The sequence below is a fragment of the Grus americana genome, chromosome Z, assembly GCF_028858705.1.
Source record: "Grus americana isolate bGruAme1 chromosome Z, bGruAme1.mat, whole genome shotgun sequence".
Taxonomy (NCBI): Eukaryota; Metazoa; Chordata; class Aves; order Gruiformes; family Gruidae; genus Grus; species Grus americana.
In genome coordinates, this window is record NC_072891.1 from 26,425,254 (window position 1) to 26,449,144 (window position 23,891).

Sequence of the window (23,891 nt, forward strand, 5' to 3'; positions counted from 1 at the left end):
GGGGGCAGGGACGGGACGGGACGGAGTCGCGAGAGGCGGGGGGCCAGCGCTCTCCATCCCTGCTGCCGGTGGGCTGTGTGAGGGATGAGCGCGGTGCTGCGGGGAGTCCTGCGGCGGCTGCGGCCCCCCCGTCGCGGCGGCCCCCCCGACCCCCTCGCCGCGGCTGCCCTGCGGCCCATCGGCGGCAGCGCGGGTGCCCAGGGCCGGTGAGTGCGGGCCGGCGGGCCGGGCTGTGCCTGGCGAGCGGGGGGCGGTGGGTGGGCGCGGGCAGAGGAGCCGTTAACGGTCGCGGCTGTCAGCGCGTGGCCTCCGCGCCGCCTCAAGGCGCGGCCCCCCGAGGGTAAAGCGGCCTGGCGGTGGCTGTGAGGGGAAGGTGGTAAGGAGAATGGGCTCCTTCTGCCGGCCTTCGGGGCTCCACCAGTTGCCGGACGGGTTCACCGGGCTGCGAAGGCCTCTCCCTGTGGGTAGGAGGTGCATTTTCCTCCTGCGCCTAGCGCATTTCTGCGTTAAAGACCCGACCCAGCCCGGGGTGAGCCGCTGACCTGGTATAGAGATAGCCCTTCTGCTGTCTTCTGGGCCATATCAATGAGCGATAAATGACCACCTGCTTTAACTGCCACAAGCAAACATCTGGGTGAACCGTGTAGTTCACAGGGAAGGTACCCCCAGATTCTTACCAGGCTCCTGGGTTTGAAAGAAAAGCTTTGAGAAGAGCTGAAAGTCAGGTGAGGAAGTCTCAAATTCACAGTGTAAAAGAAGCGTGAGAAAAGCCTTCACTCTTGAGCTTGATTTGTGCCTCAAAATTCAGTGTAAGTGTTGTGCATCTGGCTGTTAAACAGCTTACTGTTAACTTGCAAAAATTAATATGTAATCTCAAAAAAGAACACGTGCAAATGTGTGGTACACCAAATACGGAAAACTTGTGGTGTCCAGTGCTCCCATTTATTTTACTTTTCATTCATTGACACATAGTGAATAAGCATGGTGTGTATTCCTCCTGCATTTGCATTTAAAATATATTATAAGATTTCCATTTTTAAGACATACAACTAGTAGCTTTGATTCCTGAGTGAAGGATGGGTGGAAGACTAGTTACACATTAGAAGGCCTTTTGCCAGAGAAGTTGCAAAAGCAAATGTACAAGGGGGGGCGGGGGGGGGGAGATAAAATTGAGTATTGATTAACTGTCCTGAAGGGAGAGATACCATGGTTTCACAGTAGTCTGTACTGCTACTGTACTAAGAGGTCCTACCTTGTCTCACATCCAAAAAAAAGGGCTTTTTTTACTTTGGATAAATTTCCTGATCTGGCTTGCTTCTTGGCTGTCTGTGGATGCGTCAGTAGAGAGGAGAATCAGATAAGATGGAGGAGAATGGGGCTGCCTATGGCAGCAGTTCTGGTTTGTGATGGCTTAAAGTGGTTATGAAAATGTAGCGTGATGTAGTAGCAGGTGGGATCCATTGACAAAAACCTGTTTCTATAATGTTTTTACTTCAGCAAAGTAGAATGTGTTAAAATAGAACATGACAATAAACATTGTTTCATTGCTAATGAACAGAAACACAGACTGATGTAGTCTGCTGACACTGGCTTTAGAAATTTCTTAAGGAGCTTTACTAAGTAGACATTTTTAAAGACTTTGTGTTGCATATACTACAGCTCTTTTGAAAAGTCAGGTTTTGACACTGTCATTTTGGGAGTACAGTTTCTCATTGAAAAATAGGGTCTACATAGAAGGGTATATTGGACCAACAAAGATTTAAAGTTGTGAGTGAAAGTAAACTTGCTTTGCTTTTTGTAATGCTACTGTTTATGTATGTGACCCTTTAAGAGCATTTACTTTGAAAGAAGGTAAGCATGAACAGGTTAGGTTTCACTCAGACTCCCAAGCAGGCACCAAGTTATATGTAAAGAAAAAAGATGGACAGAAGTGCAATTGTCTTTTTGTAACTGTCAGTAATTCTTTTTTCCCCAGGAAAGAAACCCAATCTCCTTCCTTGGGGAAAGATAGAGCAGATACAGTGATCATCGGAGGTGGTTGCATTGGTGTGAGTCTAGCCTATCACTTGGCTAAGGCTGGCTTGAAGGATGTTGTTCTGCTAGAAAAATCTGAGCTCACTGCAGGATCTACTTGGCATGCAGTAAGAAATGTTTTGCTAATCTCTCAGATTAACAGCAGTTTGTTTATCGTAAAGGTGATGGAAGTTTCATTACCTTTATATTCCCTGGTTTTCCAGAAATTAACTGTCTTGGTTATTTTATAGATCTGAACTTTAGCTCTGAGTTCTTTATAGATTTGCTGTATAGGTTTTGAAAAGTTGGTTCAGCTATCCATAGTACACTTTTCTCATTTGTAAAAATTGGGACAAATACTGTATTTTGAAATTACTGGAAGGTGATGTGTTATTATATATTTTTGTCAGTTAACTGGATTTAGACTTTAAATTTTAGTTTAACTTAGACTTTTTAAATTTAAGGTTTTATTTAGAAGGTAATCTAATTTGTGCTGCAGACTTTTTCATTGAGAGTGGTTGCACTATCAATCATGCATAAAACAGAAATGTGAAATTTGGCATTATTGTATGTATAATTATTTTTTATGTGCCATCCTGAAAAAGAAGTAATCAAGAAGCAGCATCAGCATCCAGTTCTCAGAGAGTATCACTGTCCCAGCAATTGATTCTTATAGAGACAAGAGCTTTCTTTCCTGCCACCACTGACATTACAGAAAATCTTGGAGGAGCAAAGCTAACAACTGTACACTGTGGGGTTTTTTTTAGGTTTAATGTTTGTCTGTACTCTAAAGAATTAAAAACTCATACATGTAATAATGGCAGGGTGGGGACACTTCGGATAATAATGCTAATCACATGGACGTACTGGTGGTGCACATGTATGTATGTAATTACATATTTTCTATGTCAATGTCTGGAGTAGGTAGTGTAACAAAATGAAATAAAGCTTGCGACAATAATAGATGCTTTTTCCATTCATTTCCAACTACACTCAGCTGAAGTTGGCAGAATGTTATCCGTGTGTGTAGCAATACAAAAGAGTAAAACCCCAACAGTTTGCTGTCTCTAGAACTACTCTATTAATACAATAGAGCATTTATGCAGTACTTTTATAACTATAGTATCTGAGTGCCTTTCAGGAACAAATTGAGGAGGATGACTCAGATGGATTATATTTTATTTGTATACTCATACTTTTCCCAGGAGAGGAAGTCTCAAGTTTGAAATACTTTACCTTAGTGCAGATGTTTTGTGTGCATGGGGCTTTATGAGAGAATAACAGTAACAAATGAAATTAGAAAAAATCACTGCCTGAAATGTTTAAGTAGGTTTATATTTCATTTACTTGCTTTTCAACAAACAAAGCAAAAGAAAACACACTGTATAGAGTTAGGAAAAACCAAACTCAGTAATTACGTCTCTTTTAGAAAGAATTGTACCACAGGTGGTGCAGTTCAGTGAACAGAGCAACACCATGTGTAGTATCAGATCATGCATCTTGTGTATTGAATTGTAACTACGAAATGGTCAAAGAAATACTGTGACAAGTATATGAGTGAGGCACAGACTGCATTCTATATACCCAATGCGTACACAGAACAGTAACTGTGTAAAAAATGATAAAAATCCCTTCATTGAATAAGAAACCAAAATCATAAATGGAGGGTTGTTACTAAATGTTTCCTTTGTTCTTGTTATACTCGCTCACTCTAACTTACTGCTCATAACTGTGTAAAAGCAACCCCTCCAGTATTTTTGCCCCTACTTTTTAGTCAATGCAGCAACTGGAACACTGAGTGAGGAATTCTGTCTCAAAACTAGGTAGAGTCCTGGAGCGCAGCAGAGAAAGTGCCTGCACTGGGTTATTGAGAGGGCTGCTTTGTGGCACCTGCTGCAACAGAATTTGATGTGATTAACACAACAAGACATCTAGTTATGGGACAGGTTAAAAATAGATAACTAGTAGGTAAACTACATGTATACTGTCTCTTTTCATTGAACTGAGAGTGTTGTGAAGATGAAAAAGTTGATGGTTCAGATTATGAGAAAGATCATAACTGTGACTGTGAGTTCTTAATTATACTATGTGCTGTGCGTTTATCAGTGGTTTCCTCACAGTGATACAATATTAGATACAGATGAAAATTACACATAGAGTTAGCATGTGAAATGGCACATAGTATATTGCCTGCAGCTCCAAGTGTTGAAAGTCTGGTTCAGATGTTGCTGTACTATACCACATTTTCCCTCTTTCACAGTCTAATAGATCCTGCCAGAGCTCAGGATCATGTTTCATATAGATCATATTCCTGCTAGTGGTGCTGCCAAAACTTTCTTCCACTTCTCAGGTCTGAGATAAATTTGGCTGACTTTCATTTTATTTAAATTAAAACAGCACAGAAAGTGTGCACATATTTATATTATCAGTAATAAGAAGATACAAATAACAGAGCAAGTGCTCATTCTTATACTTACCTAGCCATGACAAAGTAGTCATTATTATATGTGTGTAAATTAGGTCAGGACTTAGGCTTTAATAATTCTTGAAGCAGTATTGTTCTGCAGGTCAGATCATTTACAATATCACTGAAGCCTTAGGGACTGAACAAGGGATATATAACTCACTAAGCAAATAATTTTTTCGTGTTGTTCCTTTTTTTTTTTTGAAAGGTGTTTTCTAAGAAAATGTTTAATGTATCATTCTGTTATGTGATACTCTTTCTTGCAATTGATTTTGCTGCTGATAGTTAATAAAACACAGCACAAGACAAATAAAAACTTGTTACAACTTGGTCAAACTTGCAAGAAGAGAGAGTATAGGTGGTAAGAGTGTTAGTGCCATTTTCTTCCAGAATGCTAATTTAATAAATGGAGTTAGTATAAAATCTGAAACAGATTGGAATAGAAGAAAACTGATACATGAACATTTCAACAAATTAAAATTTAAACTATAAAACCGCCTTAAAATCACTGTGTCAATTCTCATAGCAAAGTGGCCATTCTTAAAATTATTTTCCCAGATCACGTTCACCTACAACAAAGTCTCAGTTTTACAAAAATAGAGCAAAACCTAGAGCAACTATCCTTCAAATACAGGAACGGTCCACCCTGGACCACATATTGGGAGGCCAGCTGGGCCAGTCAGGGAGCTCATGACTGAGTTCCGGAGCAAAACTGTGATATACAGCAGGTGGAACCAGGAAAAGGCTATGAAGGGATAATTTAGAAAAATTGCGTGGGCATGTAAAGGGGATGTTAGGAAAGCCAAAGCACAACTAGAGTTAAGGTTTCCAAGGAACATTAAAGGCATCAAGAAGAGCTTGTACTGCTGTATTAGTAGTAAAAGGCTGAACAAGGAAAATGCAGGACCGTTGCTGAATGAGGTAGGTAATTTAGTCACTGTACACTGGTAAGGCTGAAGTACTCAATGCATTCTTTGCCTGAGTTTTCACTGACAAGGTTTCTTAGGGCACAGAAGCCTGAGCAGGGTTCAGGGAGAAGAGGAACTACCAACAGTGGATGAGGATCAAGACAAGGATTACTGGAAGAACTTGGCTCATGCACATATATTGGACCAGATGGGCTGGATGCAAGAATGCTTTGCATTCACCTTTGAAAGACTGTGCAGATGGGGGAGATGCCCAATGTTTGGAGAAGGGCATATGTATGCATCTTTACAAAAAGCCAAAGGGACAAGCAAGGGAGCTAAAGGGCAGCCATACTTCGATTCTTGCGAAAATCATGGAGCGAGTGTCAGATCATATTTCTGGGCCCATGAAGGAGAAAAAAGGTGATTGGGAACAGTCAGCATAGATCTGTGAAGCATAAATGATGTATGACTAAACCTGATTGTCTTCTATGATAAAATGACTGCAGACAAGGGGAGAGCAGTTGATGTCACTTACATGAATTTTAGCAAGACTTCAGACACTGTCTCCCATAATATTAATGTATTCAACTGAGGATGTTATGTTCTGTATGGCAGGACAACTAGATGGTTAAAAGCCTGTTTGGATGGTTGGGCTCAGAGGGTAGCGATTAATCGGTCATATTCTACCCAAGGGCCAGAAACAAGTGGACTGTCCCAGAGGTCTGTACTGGCACCCATCCTGTTTAGTATCTTTATCAATGATCTGGAGTAGGTGACGAAGTACACGCTTGTCAATTTTGCAGTTGACGCCAAACTGGGGGGACCAGTCAATGCACTCAAGGGCATGGATGCCATTGCTGAGGGACGTAGACAGGCTGGAGGGATGAAAGGACAGGAACTTTATGACATTTAACAAGGGCAAAGGCAAAGTCCTGTACTTGGCCAGGGAAGTAGTGTAGTCTCTGTCCTTGGAGATTTCAAGACCAGGCTGGAGAAAATCTTGGGCAATCTGGCCTGATCTCGTAGCTGGCCCTGCTTTGAGGTTGGATAGAGACCTCCTGAGGTCCCATTCAATCTGTTTATTTTATTATAATTATGTTTTGATCTTAATTTTTATATAGTCCAGTCAGGTTATAGTTGCCTCCCAACTGCACTCCTGAAACCAGGAACATTCGTTATCTGAAGCCAAAAGGCATCAAATGTGTTTAAAATTCTTTTATTCACTTCAAAATGTTAGAGAGAGAAGTTTTGATGGAATTCCTGCAATTAAATTCTCTTGAATCTATATGGGTTTATAGATGACCTGTAAGTAATTTGTTGTTCGTTTGGTTCAAAATGACTCCACTAACAGTGACCACTAAACTGGAATTTCCCTACATCTGGAAAATATATTTCTACATTTGGAAACATAACAAAAGACCAGCAAATGTTTACACAAATAAAAGAAGACAGCAAAAATAATATGAAATGACACAATTTGCAGGTATAAGTAAATTAATTCTCATAGGGTATTGTAAATGGCTAAGGAAATGTAAACATTTCAATGCCTAATTTATTTCTTTATTCTGTATACACAGAAAAAAGGTCATTAGGACTTATTTTTTAAGAAACAAGCAAGTTTTAATTACAAATTCTGCAGTGAAACAGCCCTGGGCTTTAGTGTGAGGTAATTAAAATAAATGTGTTAACAACAATGTAAACCCGCATTTAGTCAAATATCTAGTCTGCAGCAGTGTCCAGTATGATGGTGATCTGAAAAGATAATAAGAAAAGGACAAGTAATATTCTTCCACACTATTAATCTAGCCTGGGGACTTCCTGAATTCAGTGTGCCTGCTTTGTGCTTAATGTGGTTTTCTTCCTCCTACAGATGTGTGTGATCACTTTTTAAACTTAGATTGTTGAGGTAATGAACAATACCAAACATACTTAGGGAAGTAGAGCCAAATTTATGAATAAAATACAGGCATAACTGAAAAATATGATACTGGTAGATTATTAATTTTGCTTATTTTTCCATTGGTTTATTTTGGCATTTCACTCATGTGGTACACTATGATATTATGTATAAACTTTAAGATATCAGAAAGATAAAATCCTCACAAAGAAAGGTAGCAAAAACTTAACACTGTGGCTAAAGACATACATTCAGTATTGCCAGACACTTGCACTCTTGCTCTGAAGATACTGAGTACCTGTCATCTCAGGCAGTGGGTATGATTTATGGTTTTTGAGGGACATTTTATGTGAGTGTAAGCCATTTGCTAAGAGCAATTTGAAGCTAATTGTTTCTGAGGGAAAAGATCAGGTCTTAAATGTGAAGTTGCACTAAGAAAGATGGGTCAGAAGAGACCACGGTTTCAAAAAATGAAGATGTGTGATCTAATTCATGCAATATATGTTGATGTTATTTGTAGAGAAGTGTAATGTTTAATAGGTTCTTAGCATAATTAAATTAGTTTGAATTAAAATAGATCTTTAAAGACCACTAAATCTTGCTTTTGTTATTCATATGTATACAGTTATTCCACTAGCTTTAAAAGTTAAAGCTCTAAACTACATAGCACAGAACAGAGCTGACAAGCTAAAATCAAGTGTAGTTAATGTATGTGCATACTAGGCAACTTAGAAGGAAACTATGAAAACTCTACTTTAAAATGTCTACTTCTAAAATGTGTTACTTTTCACCCTTAGATTTCCTGCTGTTTTTTTTCTCAGAATGGCAGTGAACTCAAAGGTGGACTCTGGTGTCTACCTCCCTTAATTGAAGCAACCTTCATCTATGCATAAGATCTATTTAGTTAGTAAAATATGCACTATATATACAAAATATTTAAATAATTGTAGTTACTTAGTTTGACAACCTAAGCTAATCTGGCATTTCTGTTGTCTCACTTGGAAGAAGGGTTTTAGTGAGATATCAAATTCAGGAGATACAAAGACATATGCTTAACTTCAGTAACACTTTAACTCTGCTTTTTTTAAGTGCTAATGTCTACAGTTATGAATATCGTTAGAATAATGCAGCTGTCTCCTGTAGGCAGGTAAACAGTTTCCTTAAACATAGAAGAGGCTGTAGTAACTTCTTGATTTTACCTTTGCAGGAACCCAAAAGGGTTTGACAGCTTTCTAAAGTCAGACCTAGTAAAATGATGTGCAAAATACATATAGTAATTTCTTAAGCTACTCTGAAATGCAGCAATTGCTCTTCAACTGCCATGTAAGACAACTGTTGAGAACAGAATAATATTGACTTCCAGAGCCCTGCTGTTCACACCTCGGGAATGTAATAACTTTTGTTAAGATCTGGTCTTTGTGAAGGTTTGGTTTCTCTCCCATCTCCATTTGCAAGAAGGAAAGGATCCGGCTACAGGAGATTTAGTAGGACAATCAGTTGATTTAGTTGATCAGTAACAGGATGGTGTGTCTCTTCCAAAAGATTTGAAACTGACAACTGAATAATTTAAGGAAGAAAGGAAACTATAGGAGAGAACAACTGCAACAGTATCATGGGTTGACAAATTTGATTAGAAGAGACAGGTGGAAAAACACGTGTGCAGAGAACAAGAATGCATAAGTAGGGAAAGGATTATATTTTCGTAGCAGTTGGCTCTATCCATGTGTTGCTTTTCTTTACAGTATCTTGACAGTTTCTTTTTGAATGACAGTTGGAAGGAGGGAAAGAAAACACTGCGTTGCTAATCATATCTCTGTTGTTCCTATTTCTTATCTGAGGCTGGTTTAACTACTTATTTTCATCCTGGAATAAACCTGAAGAAAATCCATTCTTACAGCATCAAACTCTATGAAAAGCTGGAAGAAGAAACTGGACAGGTAATCTCCTTAACCTTGTAATTATTAATTCAGATAATGAATTCATCATTAATTCAGATTCAGATTAATTCATTAACCTTATGAATAGTCTTAGAAAAAAGTTTGGAATTGACAAGTTGATTATGTGTGTTCATGACTATCATAAAGCTCCCGTTTTATTGAAATATATTCTCCTGCCTGCATATAGTCTAGTGCTTAGTCACTAAATATTTTAGATGATTTCTCAGATCCCTCTAAAGTTTAAGAAAAGTGGTTTTCATCATACATCTCAGAAGCTCAGCAGAATGAAAGTCTTCAACTTTAGCTTGGTATAGGAGCTAAAATAGCAACAAGGATCTGGAATGAATGGATTGATGATGATACATTCCTGCTTTAAACATGTCCACTTAAAAATCCATCTGATATGATGCTGTCTGTACTTGAGAAGATTGCTGCAATTCCTCCCATCCCTTTCGGAGATATGTTTTTATTTAGTGACTTCAGGAATGGGTATGCAGAGACACACAGTGGTTGTCTTTTTTATCTGGCACCACTCAGCCATATAGATTTCATTTACTAAACTCGTGCTTGCTTCAGACAGCAGCAGAAGTTTCATGATCCTCACTGCACTAGTCTACAAACTTGATAATTGTACTAAAATGCTTTTTTCTTCATTCTACTGCTCAGCTAGATACTACAGCATATTATCATTGTGAGTTCTACTAAAAGACTTATTCAGCCATATTAATGTCTTGTGAATTAACACAGAAAAGGTGAAGTAAATAGTGTATACTAGAAAGTGAGCATTCAGTGTCCAGCTATATAAGGATTTCTACTTTATTAAAAAGACAAAAAAAGGCAAGTGGTTATTAATTGTGTCAATAAAGGTTCTTAGCCAGTTCAACTTATTTTGCAGCATCTCAACAGAAAATTATGAACTTTAATATAAACTATTACACATATATTCTTGAGATGTATCCGATTCTATTTTTGAAAGTGTATGAGTGCATAAATTCAAATATTTATCAAATCTTAACACAAATAATAGTATCATGAAATTCAATAAAAGATTTTTGCAACTGTTTTGAAGATAGTATGTATTAACCTAGGAAGTTAGTTTGATAACTTTTTCAAAAATTTTGTTTTCTCTAGGAGTTTACATCCAAGTACTGTTCCTCCAAGGGCACCTAACTTATTTGAATCTCTTTTCAGTGATGTTAGTGGCAAAATTCCTGTAGACTTCCCATAGCATAGGAAGATGCATTTATGGAGAGAAGTAAAGATTCTTTCAGTAATTCACTTTTGCTCTTTTTTTTAGGCTGTGGGGTTTCATCAGCCTGGCAGCATCAGAATTGCTTCAACTCCCACTAGGGTAGATGAATTCAAGTACCAAATGACTCGTGCTGGTTGGCACCCAACAGAGCAGTACCTAATCACGCCTGAGAAAGTACAAGAGCTATTTCCCTTATTGAACATGGATATGGTAAAGAACCTAATTTTATGAAAAATAACTTCCATTGTAATTAAATATCGGTTTATCAGCTATGTAGACATAAGGTCTGTTTATACAAATTGTACAATAAATTCTTGGTTTTCAGTGAAAAAAACGTACATTATAAACTAAAATCAGACTCATATGCATTTTAGTCCATACTGAATGTGTGTCAGTATGTCTGTATGCACACTATTAATTATAATATATATAATATTATAATATTAAAGTATTGCATGGGAGAACTGAGCAATTTTACTTCCTTACACCATTGTTAGGCTGGCTAGCTGAAGGCCTTATATTATATATTTTGAAATTTTGTTTAATTTGACTCCTTAATGTTTACTATATTCAAAAAATAAAGTGTTGTTTGGGGTTTTTTTTAATAGTTAATTTTGAGAAATTTTAATTTCCTTCATTTTGTGGGATTTTACCTCCACTTAGGTTTTAGCTGGCCTGTATAACCCTGGAGATGGTCACATTGACCCCTACTCTCTCACTATGGCCTTGGCTGCAGGAGCCAGAAAATATGGTGCCCAACTAAATTACCCCGTTCAAGTGACTAATCTGAACTCGCGATCAGATGGGACATGGGAAGTTGAAACTCCACTTGGAATAATTCAAGCAAAGAGAATTGTGAATACTGCAGGTAACGTAACCATTTATATACTGCTCAGATTTACAAACTAGCTGACATGGAGCATCTGTACTGAACTGTGTGGATTACAGGAATAAGTAATACATGTTTTTGACTATTTACTTGGTTTGTGGAAAAACGTACTTTGCACATATTACTTTACAGAGTTGTGAAAATTTAGCTCTTATGTTAATTGTCCTTAACTAGGCATTAATAATATTTCTTTCTGGTTTGTCTTCAGCAGTCACTAGTCAGACTATCTTGTTAGATTTTAGTAGCAGAAGAGACCTTTACTGATCTACAGTAAGTTGTGTAGAAGAGACAGGCTACCGTCTGTGCATATTGTCCTCTAGAATCTTATGGAAGCTACTTAAGAAGGGAAAAGGGATGTACAAATGAAGTAGAAATGTCATCATTGTTTTTTCAGAGACCGAGGATTTGCAGCGAGTAAGATAACTCTGCCTATTTCAGTATTATCTCTCTAAGATTTAACTCTATCCATGTATCCTTGAAACAGAAGATTTTTGTTGCCCTTTGAGTAGTATTTTAAACATGCACTTGGCTTAACAGTACATTTTTTCATGTAATAAAAATTTCCTAACTCAAAGGAGCTTGTATTTACATATGCGATTTTTATTCTTCATTGCATTAAAGAAGCCAAACTGATGTTTCTGCTTCAAAGAGCTTTTGGGCAAAAGTCCTTTGGATTTGTATTTGTTTTCCTAAACAAGTTGTTAGGTCTAAAAACCTGCATTCAATCTAAACTTAACTTAATTTTATGCTGCTTTATACAAGTTATAGAAAAATATATTATTGGCGAAACTATTGGCAGCTCCTATATGAAATGTGCCTTCTGCTTCCTATGGAAGACTTTTTTTTTATTGTTTGAAAACATGCTGAATATTTACCATTTGGATGAAATTTTTGCAGACTGTCTCAAACTGAATTATACCTGCATTTTTAGGGCATGAGTCTTTCATACATCCTACCTCAGTGAATAATCAGACTTCACTAATAATCTTCTTGCTCAGATGGGCAAGTGAACTGAGAGCAAGGATATGTCTTTATAATTCCTTTTTTACATCTGTGCAGTGGAAAAGAAAAAAGCATATATTTCTAGTGCAAAGCAGATAAAATGAAGTAGTGAGACAGAGACTCTTCTTGTTGATGGATAGAATACCCATGGCTGACAACTGGAATTATGAGTGAGTAGTACTGGAAGAGCAATAAATTGGGAGAGTGAAATGCTTGGGAAAGGTTCCTGGAGGTGGTTGGGAGCACTGGCAGCAAGTGGAACACTTATGTGCTATAGGACTTGCTAAATAAGGAAGCTCAAACCAGGAGGGACTGTGGGGATGGCAACAGTGAGGATGACACCATAGAGAGGGATAGCAGAAAGGGATCTGAGATGGTTCATTAAGGCAACTAGAACTGGAGCTTTTCGGACAAAAAGATTAGGAAGGATACTTGAAGATGGGTGTGTGTATGACACTGAGACTGGAAAATTGAGGCTGCCTGAGCTGTCTGAGCATGAAAGACTGGCGGAGTAGCATGGCAGACATAGATGGGAATAGACTGGAAGGAAGAAAAGGCAGGTGGGACAGGAAGGAGATTGACTTGCACACGGAGACAAAATAACTAAAGAAGAATATAAGGACTGGAGTAAGAAGACACTGAATAGAAAAGAAGAGCAGGTGTGGGACAAGCAGTGATGGGGAAGAGAGAAGATTGGGATAAGGAGAAATTTGGAGGGAATGGCATAAAAGGGCTGAACTCTGAGAGGATCAGCTTTACTGACCTTTACAGACCTTTCTTTCAGTGACCGGGATGTAGAAAGCCCCATGTTAGATAATTCCAGGCTTTCAGTAAAGACTAACTGGAAAACCCATTGAAAAGTGTGCTTTTTCATCATATGCTTCCTATGCATAGGTGATTACCTGCTATTGCTATAAGCCTAGCTAAAATAGCAGGGATCTGAAAAAGTTCACCAAGGTTCTAAGTATGCTCATGAACTGTCATGATGTCCATGCAGTGCCACATAATGACATTTTGAAGAGAAAGAGGACTAGAGGAGTTCATATGCTTTTTAGAAAGCAAGGAACCACAGAAACAGGGAAACCAAAAGAATTTTATTTAGACTGCAAAGTCAAGCACTTAGAAGATGAGAGGTGTCAGTATTTGATTGCCTTTGGATTGTCAGTTTATGGCTTTCAGGCATGAACTATGGGACAGCATTCAGTTACAAAATCACAAGCTCTCCTACTAATAGGATCCTTATGCCACTTGTATCACAGAATGGATATATGGGTCTGGGAATAATCCAAGATTATGGAATGGAAAGGCAGCTCTTTTGGCAATCAGACTTATTATTTAGGCCACAAACTTCTAGGCACTCGTTATTCCTAACCATTGGCTCTGCATCACATGGATGCAGTATCACAGATGTAGTAATTTCCTCATATTTTTGTAGTGTAGTTATCTTTCTTTGGCTTATGTATCAAGTTGACATTAGGCAGAGTTTTCTAGTAAATGCTTTTCAAAGTTTATTTGAAAAAATTAGAATGCACCCTTGTGAAATTTTCATAGTCTTTTTTATTTACTAAGTTATTAAAGGAACAATATATTTAGTTAATTCTCTTGTGTAGTTAACTATTCAGGCAAAATGAACATTTGAAGCTTAACATTCTGGCTAAGGATGTGAAATCAATACTGTATAACACATATCTGTTATAAATGTTCTCTCAGCTAACATTCATTCTTCTTCTCCGCCTTGCCTCATTCCACTACAGATCATGACTGGTATAATTCAGAGCTCATACTTTAGTCTCGTGTTGCAATACGAGCAGAGAAAAAAATATCAGAAGGCTCTCTACATTCTCTCTCCCCCTTCATCCCCCAACTGACATCTGCTGTGGAACTGGAACAAACTAGTTTCAACCAATCTTTAGCTATTCCTTATGTGAGATTTCCATTTAGGAAGAAAGCAGATGCCTAATAAATAATCCTTGACATGAACTAACTGTTACTGAACCTGCTGAAGTGATTTGCAGCCTATTTATAATGGTATGTTTGTTTAAAGTCTGCAAAAATAGTGAATTTAGTTTATATATACAGTATGTGTGCGTGTGCATAAGCACACATTTGCAGACATGTACATACTGTATATACACCTATAATTACATACGCAGCAATGGAAAATTTTCTTTTTTTAAAACAAGAGATAGTCAGATTACATAGTTCAATAGATATGCTAAGTACTACCACCACTAAATATTTCAGCATGTTTGCAATCTCTACAATTTAATCTTTACAAATGTCCTAAAGATAAAATTTATGCCTTCGTTTATCTCTATGTGTGAAAGAACTTGACATCTGCTTCCAGTTGGAATTTTGTTTCAGAGAACATACTCTTCCTTTTGCCATTTTTGTGTTTGTAATAGCTTTTGCACATGGTTCAAAAACTTTAGACAATGAAACTGTAATATTTTTCATTTAGTAAATGTCAGCTCTTGTTGTTCTAAGTAATTAAATAAGCACTTATCATGTGATTTTTTTTTTGAAGTACAATATTTAAAATTTGATTTTGAGCAATCCTAAACTATTTGCCTTTAATTCAAAAGCAATTTAAAATCAGCTGTGTTTATAATGTACTTCTGCAAACTTAATGGCTAAGAAATTTAATATTATTTTGAAAGAAACAAGGTTAAGTTTCAAAGTCTTAATATTAAGTCTACAATTTTTATTGTCTTTGAAGAGCTCAAATATGCTTGCTCTCTATATTTTCCCACTCATTCTGTTTTAATGAGTAAGCAAAATAGTGAATTTATTAGAAGCACATTCCCAGAGCATTATTTCTGTTCCAAATATCTCTTTAAATCCAAGCAATTTTGGCAGGAAAACAGTGCATGATAGTAGAGATGGAATTTTCTGCTAACTTCACCTTTCCTTCTCCTTTATAGATCATTATCTGACCTTACCTTAAAATAGTTTTCTTTGTAGGTGACATGGAAATGCCCAAATCAAACCCAGTTCACTAAAGATTGTTAGACTGTACTGAAATCCACGTTTGTATTTGTCATGTGTAATGGAGGAAACCCTTGCAGATGTGCTAGAAATGTAAATTTATTTGAATTTTGTTTGTTTGTTTGTTTGTTTTGTATAAGGGTGCATAAATCAGGTTTCAGTAGCCTTATTGGATGTTTTGAATCACTGTATGACTATGGCATAATCTTCCCTGAGCTAATTTAACTGACTTAAGTGTTCTGTCAGTGAGTCTCCTCCAAGTGGTGAGGATGACATTAAGAAGTAAAACTCTTACATATGATAAATGCAGAAAACCAGATACTGTTTTTATGTATTTACTGGGCAGGGGCTCTTAACTGAACAGATGTCTCTATCATGATCCTGATTTCCTGCTCCCTTGCTTTACCTGGCTGTCAGCAATTGTCAAGTGAGTCACCACAGAAAACGTTTTCCTCAGAAACTCTGCATTTCTAAAAAAAGTGGGTGTTAGACCCAAGGCTGGTTTGTAAAATTAAATAAGAGATTGACAGCTCTCCTGGCATGGGGGAATGGCACAAGGCCAGCACAGCCCAACTCGGCTTTCCTAATTGCCCTGTTTTTAGGCCATGCTGGAGATGAGAGGAATGTATTCCCAAGGTAATGTCAGCAAGCAGCGCAGGCTGACTGCTCCACGCAGGACAGGGAGCCAGGCGTGGTAACGAGGCAGGCAGGGGCTGAGACAGCAAGGGCTCCGTCCTACAGGGACAAGGGAGGGAGCAGAGCAGGCCCAGGCCCAGCAGCTGGGCTCAGCCCACGGTCCAGATCTCCAGACAAGTTTGTGGTGATGAGGCACAGGCAGATCCACAGTGATGAACCAGACTGAGACCGAGCCCGGCAGTCAATCCACAGGTCAGGAACAGGTCTGGTGACGGTAACCGGGGTCAGACACTGCCCAGTGATCAACAGACAGGAGCACAGGGATGAGACTGGGCTGAGGTCAAGCTGGGAAGTTGTCCACAGATCAGGGTCTGGATCAATGAGGTCCATGGCCAGGCACGGCCATGGTTGTGACAGAGCTGTAAACAGGCACACTTACACTCAATCCAGCTCAGACAGGTTCTGAAGGCCCCGAGCTGACCTGAAATGGGGCTCCCTGGGCCTGTGGGCAGGAGGGGTCTGGGTGGAAGTCCCAGGTGACGCCGCTCTGGATCATTAATGATTATTAGTGCCCTCAGGGCCCTGAGAGCTAAATTTTGACCAGAGCTTAGACAGCATGGAATTGAAGAGAGAGGTAGGAGCATCTGAGTAAGACAAGTAAGCAGCAAAAAGGAATAAAAGTTGAATATTAAAATGGGCATCATGAGTCTAAGTCCCAGAAGGGGCAGCTGTGTTAGGTACAGGATCCGGGCTAACCTGCCTTCTTTTCCTGGGTGCCATATAGCACATAGCCTTTTATTTGGAAGTCCCTGCTACCTCTTACTTCTCTTCCATTTCACCTTCCCCCAACCGTCACTCCTAGACTTACCTGGAAATCCTGCTTCATTGGATTTTCCCCCTTCTTTCCATTTCTGAGACCTCCACTGCTTGATCAGTCAGGAGGGTGGATCTGAGGGGTATTCCAGGCTTCTTAAAGCAGCTGCCATCCCAGTCAATTGTATGTGTCTGATTCCCAGCTCTGTATGTTCCAGCCCTACAGATGTAAGCCATGATGCAGAGGCCAAACTAGTTAAGTTTGGCAGTTATGTGGCTTCCACTCCTTGACTTTGACACAGGTACCTCACTATGTGAATGTGTCATACCAGCTAGAAACAGCTAGTCTGGAAGGACCTTAACAGAGAATAATTCAATCTTTAACTTATGGCTTGTGGTATACATGAAGGGCCTGAATGGCTTCAGGGGCAGGGAAATTGTTGCTTGCTTTTTCTGGTCACAGTCTGTATCAGAACTTTTAATTGTACAACTATGGGAGACCACACTGACCACTCACCAGTACGAACATTATAATGAATTGATTGCTGAGAAACATAATTAATATGAGTCACATCATGCATGTGAAAGAGGAGAGAAACTTCTTGAGGTTAGCTGGCTGAAAGTACTGCCTTGCTCTGTTGAGGTGTTAGGACTTCACTACTGTCTTGGGAAAATATAGGAGCTCATTTGGTTGATAGTAAGAGGCTAGGTTAAGACCTACGGTGTGAGCTAATTTATTCTGATTTTTAAGTGTCTGTGACTTTGCTAGGACTGCATTGCAGGCCTATTTGACTGAAATAAACCATGAGGTTTGTGGGACTGTTAATTAAACTCTCTTCTGAACTTTTAGAAGCCAAATATTTTTCCAATTATTTTTTTAATGTCTGTATACTAGAATAATATATGGTAGTATAATTAGGAACAAGGACATGGAATTATGGAGGGAAATTTATGCTGCATAATATGAAAAATAATTTGAAAATTAAAAGCATGGAAAAGTCTTTGTCACATTCTGTAAAGCACAGTGCTTCCTGTAAATGTTTTACTGTTATTTTCCATTCATTGAAATTAGTCTTTGAATATTTCTATTTTGTTTTTTTTGTCTTCTCTAGGCTTCTGGGCCCGTGAAATAGGCAAGATGATTGGCCTGCAGCACCCTCTCATACCCGTTCATCACCAGTATGTTGTGACATCTGCTATCCCTGAAGTGAAAGCCCTAAAAACAGAATTGCCTGTGATTCGTGACTTAGAAGGATCATATTATTTAAGGCAAGAAAGGAATGGTCTTTTATTTGGTCCATATGAAAGTGAGGAGAAGATGAAGCTGCAGGACTCATGGGTAACAAATGGAGTCCCACCAGGTAATTAAGAATATTAAATCTTTAAACTTGAGAAGCACTAGCACATGTTTTAATGTGTATAAATCCCAGCCTGTCATGCTGCCTTATGTGATGGAAAATAGAAAACATTTGCAATGTGTGATTGTAATGCGGAAACTTTTTTTCAAAGAATAGAACTGTAGTGATAAGAGTCAATAGAAATAAAAAAGCCTATTTGAAATAGGCACAAAATACACATCTATTTTCTGAACAGATGCCTGTGTGTTGTAGTTAGATGTAGTCACCAAATCTGCATTATGTAGCCTTTTGCAACTGAAGAGGGATTTTTCTAAGCTACAGTTCTCTCCAGCATACTGAGAAGGGCTTTGGATTTTTGCTGTTCCCACAGAGATAACGTGGTTGTCAAGCAGGAGCACAGGTATATCAAAGGAATGTCTTAGACATAATGCTGTGCTAGGATATAAGTGCAAGAGAGCTGTAGATTTGATTAGAATTTTTGTACAAAAAATCCCAACCATGCCATACTGCTGCTTATTAAAAAAAATTAAAAGTATTGTTTTATATCTAGGCTCCAGCTTTTCATTAACTTCTTGATAGAAAGTTATATTGTCAATAGCGTTGCTATTTTAAAAAAAACACAATGTGTTTCCTAAGGAAGAGCAATCAGCATTGTTTGGCTTTGGATTGCACCGTCACAACTTCCTGAACTTACTGCCTACAGTACTGTCAAGAGACCCTCTACAGAGTGATGTTCAATAATGCTTAAAGCCTGGACGTAAGACAGAAATATATCTAGGTATTACCTAAACACCATGGAAATCATAAGCTGACCCAGGCAGTATCTTTCTTCCCCTCCCCAAATTGTTGGCATATTGAGAAAAATAAGTGGGTCTTATTAACATAGAAGGAAATTTCTGTATTTCTCCACTTCCTTTGTACTTCATTGTTGAATTTGCGTGACCTTAGGGTTAAAGTACAGTGTGACTGCAGTGACAATAAGCTTGATCCTGCAGGTAACTAGGGATTTACGCACACCATTTTTCTTGCGTGGGATGGCAAAAGCTTGAACCTACTCACTGATGAATTCCATACAACTTTTATATATGTAGATTGCATAACTGTATTTAAAATGTAACTATTTTCACTGTACTTACGTATATAATAAAAGTCAAATATTTGTGCAGGTTTTGGAAAAGAACTTTTTGAGTCTGATTTAGACAGAATAATGGAGCATATTGAGGCTGCTATGGAAATGGTCCCAGTTCTAAAAAATGCAGACATCGTAAACACCATTGCGGGTCCTATCACCTATTCTCCAGACATTCTTCCTATGGTGGGACCACATCAGGGTGTCAGAAATTACTGGGTAGCTATTGGTTTTGGGTGAGTAAATTCTTTGTGACAACTTTTGTCTATCATATTGTTAAAATGGCAGTCAGCTCAAGCTTTGCAAATTTTTATGGGTTTGCGAGTTGTTTTGCACATATTTTATGTAAAATGTAATTTGAAATAGGCTTAATTACCACTACCTATAAAATACAAGCTCTCTCTTACATCTTCTTCATAACTCTCACTATTTTTTCAATTTGCTTCCTCCTTTTATTCTGGAAGCCAATATATGTGATATTTTATGAAGCAGCAAGAAATGGGTAGAACTTGGTACTGTCTGTGCAGCAAGTTAAAGTCATAAAAGTGCTGGGCTTTACAATATACTTTCCAATTTATTTTATGTATTGCTTTGAATTACATTGTGTTCAACAATTGTTTGGTGTATGCAGAAACTGGTGTCACTGAAGTTGTGGCAAGAATGATCCGTACAGGGAGAACTTCTACTATGAGGTATTAACTTCGGGGGGAGAGTGGACGGGCATACTAAGCAGAAGGCAGCGCCAGCATAGAATCATAGAATCGTTTAGTTTGGAAAAGACCTTTAAGATCATCAAATCTGACCGTTAACCTAGCAGTGCTGAGTCCACCACTAAATCATGTCCCTAAGCACCACGTCTACGTGTGTTTTAAATACCTCCAGGGATGGTGACTCAACCACTTCCCTGGGCAGCCTGTTCCAGTGCTTGACAACCCTTTTTGGTGAAGAAATTTTTCCTAAAATCCAATCTAAACCTACCCTGGGAACACCATCCTGGGTTACTGACCACTCTAGGGATACAAACACAGTAATGGTACTGACTGTGGAAGGTTGAGCTGAGAAATGATGTTGCTGGTTGTTAGAGGAAAGCAAATGAGGGCAGTGTGACAACAGGAATGGGTGTTTTAGTCGTGTCATTTATTCTTTCCTGCTCATTACAATATTTTCTTTGAATGTGGCTTACATCTTATATACTGTGGCCCCACTGAAGTCAGTGGTAAAACTCTTACTTCTCTTTAATTGTCTTGGTTTGACCATTGATTCAAGATGGATAGAATGAACTGAATACACTTCCAGGCACATGTTATTGAACACATTCTGTTTACATTGTTTTTCCAATTGCCTAACTTGCTGTTCAAAATCCGGCTTTTTCCAGTTTTCTTTCAGTCCAAACCAAACAAACCCTCAGATCATAAGATAAGGCAGTACCACTAACATGCTTTCTGAGACCCTCAAAATAAAAAGGTTTGGTAATTTTGCAATGGTTCATTGTGAAAGGTATTCACCTTTGCTGCTTGGATTTAAAGAAAAAAAATTGTTATCTTTTAGTAACATTTGCAGAACTGAGAGTTACAAAAGCGGTTTGCCTAGTCCTTGTTCACCAGAAAGACTGTTTAAGTTCACTACTGTGCTGCCAGACTTTGGAGCCTGTTTTCCTTCATGGGTGTCAATGGGAACAGAATCAAATTTCCGTATAGGAATAAATGAAGACCAGTGTTATATGTTTAAGTTTCTTTAAACAACTTATTTCAGGAATTTGATTAATCTCTAAATGTTTAGACACAGGTTGGTGTTATGTTGCTGTATTGGATTGCTAAGTCTGCTTTTCAGGGACTTTTGACTCTCTTCACCCTCTTCTGGGTCACTGCAGTGTTTCTACCAGTGTTGTAATTTTTTGTGTGCATTAGCAAATCCTTATCTCATAGTCAACTAGCAGGGACATTGTGACAGAGGACTTAGTGCTGTTAGTTTAGACAAATTTTATTATCTAAAATTAGCAGCTTGCTAGGCATTTTAATGTGCAAAGAAGTTAGAGGTATAGTTAGCCCACAGCTAACAGCTTGTAGCACTGTTTATTATTAAGGTTGCTCAATGCTTCCCATTTAAGATTGTTTTCAGTTACAGCTTTGAAAATGTTAACAAGAGTAGGCTAGAATTTTATTCAGAAAAAAGTCAAAGCAGTGTAACCATTCCGAAAAACAAGATTTTTGGAAGGTATGTTGTTGAGGTGAAGTCTTTCTTTTGAAAAGCTCTAATTTCCCCATTTTCTGAGAATGAACTTCACATTTGGCTGAAGTGACCTTTGTCCTAAAGATATGTCTTTCTGCCATTCTTCACCAAATCTATTCATGAGGCCCATTCACAAGCCTTTATAAATGTTACAGCTCATAAACAATACTCACTAAATCTTGCACTAAGATTCACACATTCTGTCTACAGTAGTATTCTACAGCCAGAGACTGAACAGGAGTTTTCCTGCAGAAATGGGATAGAAAAATGGCTAAACCTGGGACAGAGACACTAGAAAAGGGACCATGGTGTACAAGGACTCAGATTTCCTAGGATAAAGGAGTGGAACTAGTTGAAAATCGGTGAAAAGCAAGGACTCCTAAACAAGTAAGACACAAGAATAGGACAGGAACAATGAGGAAGATAATGTGGCAGGGACTGGAAGGAAAGAAGAAAATCAGAAGAGCAGTTTGTGTTCATTAAGGAAATTTTCTCTAAATCCTCATATGAAGACTGAGATTACTAAACTGTACCATTTTTTACAGCTACTTGTAACACCACATTCCTGCAAAGCATGTGTTTCATTCTTGTGTAGCAGAACTGCAGTGGTATATTAATACAATCAGCTCCCCATTATCTGAGGTAATGAGGGATTTGGGCACCTTGCATATTTTAAAATCTCTGATAGTGTAGACCCAGCTAGGAGTACCAAAATCAACCGATGGCACAGAGTGAGTGCTGCAAAGCTCTGCAGAGTGCAGAGACTGGTCAGCCCACATGCAGTGGTGTACCTGTAGTAGCAACGCCACATTGCAGGGTGATCTTGCCCCCAGGGTTACTCTGCCATCATCTTCAGCTGAAGCTAAAAAACTTGAGTGTATTTGTGGTCTGTTGCCACCCACAGTCATGCAGTGGTTCCTCTATGCTTTTGGCTGCAGCAAATGGTGCAGGGAGACTTAAGCTGTCTAAAACAACTTCTGGAGCCATTCTTGAAGGCATTGTAGCCATGGTCACGAACTTATACCCATGAATGACTAAGAGCTGTTTAATTAAATTAACTCCAGCAATGGCTAGCTCTTTTGTAGTATTTGCAGAATGGCAGTATACAAGTGGTCATCCTTACTCCATCAACTGCAGTGATACAAATTTGTTCTGAGAATCTGAATATTTCTGCTGAACAATCTAAAGGACTGTGTTTGGCAGAATTACTTCATGTACTGAACTGTTTGATATTTCTGTTTTATTTAAATAAATAAATAAATCACAGATAAACCCCCACTATATCAAAGTAATCTCATTAATATTATCAAGTCAGGCATTCTACAGTTAGGAGGTGCCAGAACTAAGTTGTCTGTGTAATCTGAATTCATTCTTCTTATGCATATACATTAGAATTAAATTATTACATCTTCCCCCTCCCCCCACCAAATCCTTGCCAGTTTAATTGAGGGCATAGAATTCAGAATGCAAAGTTGATGAACAGCAATTAAATTTTGTTTTAGCTTCAGTATTCAGTGTAAGTGTCTGTGATTTAATTACTGCATGCTAATCTGAACTTGGTTTTGGACAGACTTACTATTTCTTCAAGGATTTTTCTGTTGTGCTCACTGGAGCATTTCACAAATAACTAAGAATTTATTTTCACATCTTCCCTAGACAGGAAGCTATTTTGACACTTTTTTTTTAGACATGGCAAACTAGTTCACAGAGGTATTAAAATAAAGAGTTTTAAATCATTCTGTATTAACAATTATTTGACATTATGTGTTTTGGTGTCAAATCTGAGGTACCTGTAATTCAGCATTACATAGTACTCTTTGGTCATACGTAGACTGAGTTAGTGACATACACATATTGCAGCACAGTGAAGATCCGTGTACCCAGTTGTCCACTTCAAGTACCTTGCAGGAGCACATTTCACACACAACTTTTTCCCTATGGATGTCAAGATGTCAAGCATTTTGAAAGTTAGAATTACGTACAAAATGTTTAAGGAAACCTTACATCTACCACTTCATAACTTTTGAGCATCTACCTTTGCTGTCTGGCATGGTTCCTTTAATGCAGGTTTCTAAGAGATCTTCTCTACGGTCTGATCCTTCACACACTTATTATTTAGAAACAGGACAGGATTTTGCTACAGACTGGTAGCAGAAAATTTCTACATATTTATTTTGTTAGCATAAGCTTTCTGGAACCATTTCTCTTTGTAGTTGTAGTGGAGAACAGAGAAAGTAAATCAGATGAGAAAAAGCAGCTTTCAACTCTGGCACCACTGCAAACAAGTCTTCTAGTTTTATCTGTAGTTCCACTACATTCCCTGATTCTTCAAAGCTGTCTTAGTACTGTTGTCTCCTGACTTTTGCTGCTGTTGCT

At 38.3% G+C, this 23,891-nt stretch overlaps 1 protein-coding gene across 1 annotated transcript in view; it reads left to right on the plus strand.

Moving 5' to 3' along the window:
• The first annotated feature begins 17 nt into the window (after window positions 1-17).
• DMGDH (dimethylglycine dehydrogenase) overlaps window positions 18-23,891 on the plus strand; it is a 49,839-nt gene continuing 25,965 nt past the window's right edge. Inside the window, exons 1-7 of the mRNA XM_054811053.1 lie at window positions 18-206; window positions 1,976-2,141; window positions 9,121-9,219; window positions 10,517-10,681; window positions 11,135-11,339; window positions 17,912-18,160; window positions 19,324-19,522. Coding sequence (XP_054667028.1) covers window positions 85-206; window positions 1,976-2,141; window positions 9,121-9,219; window positions 10,517-10,681; window positions 11,135-11,339; window positions 17,912-18,160; window positions 19,324-19,522 — 1,205 coding nt within the window. The 5' untranslated portion in view covers window positions 18-84. The remainder of the gene's footprint in view (window positions 207-1,975; window positions 2,142-9,120; window positions 9,220-10,516; window positions 10,682-11,134; window positions 11,340-17,911; window positions 18,161-19,323; window positions 19,523-23,891) is intronic.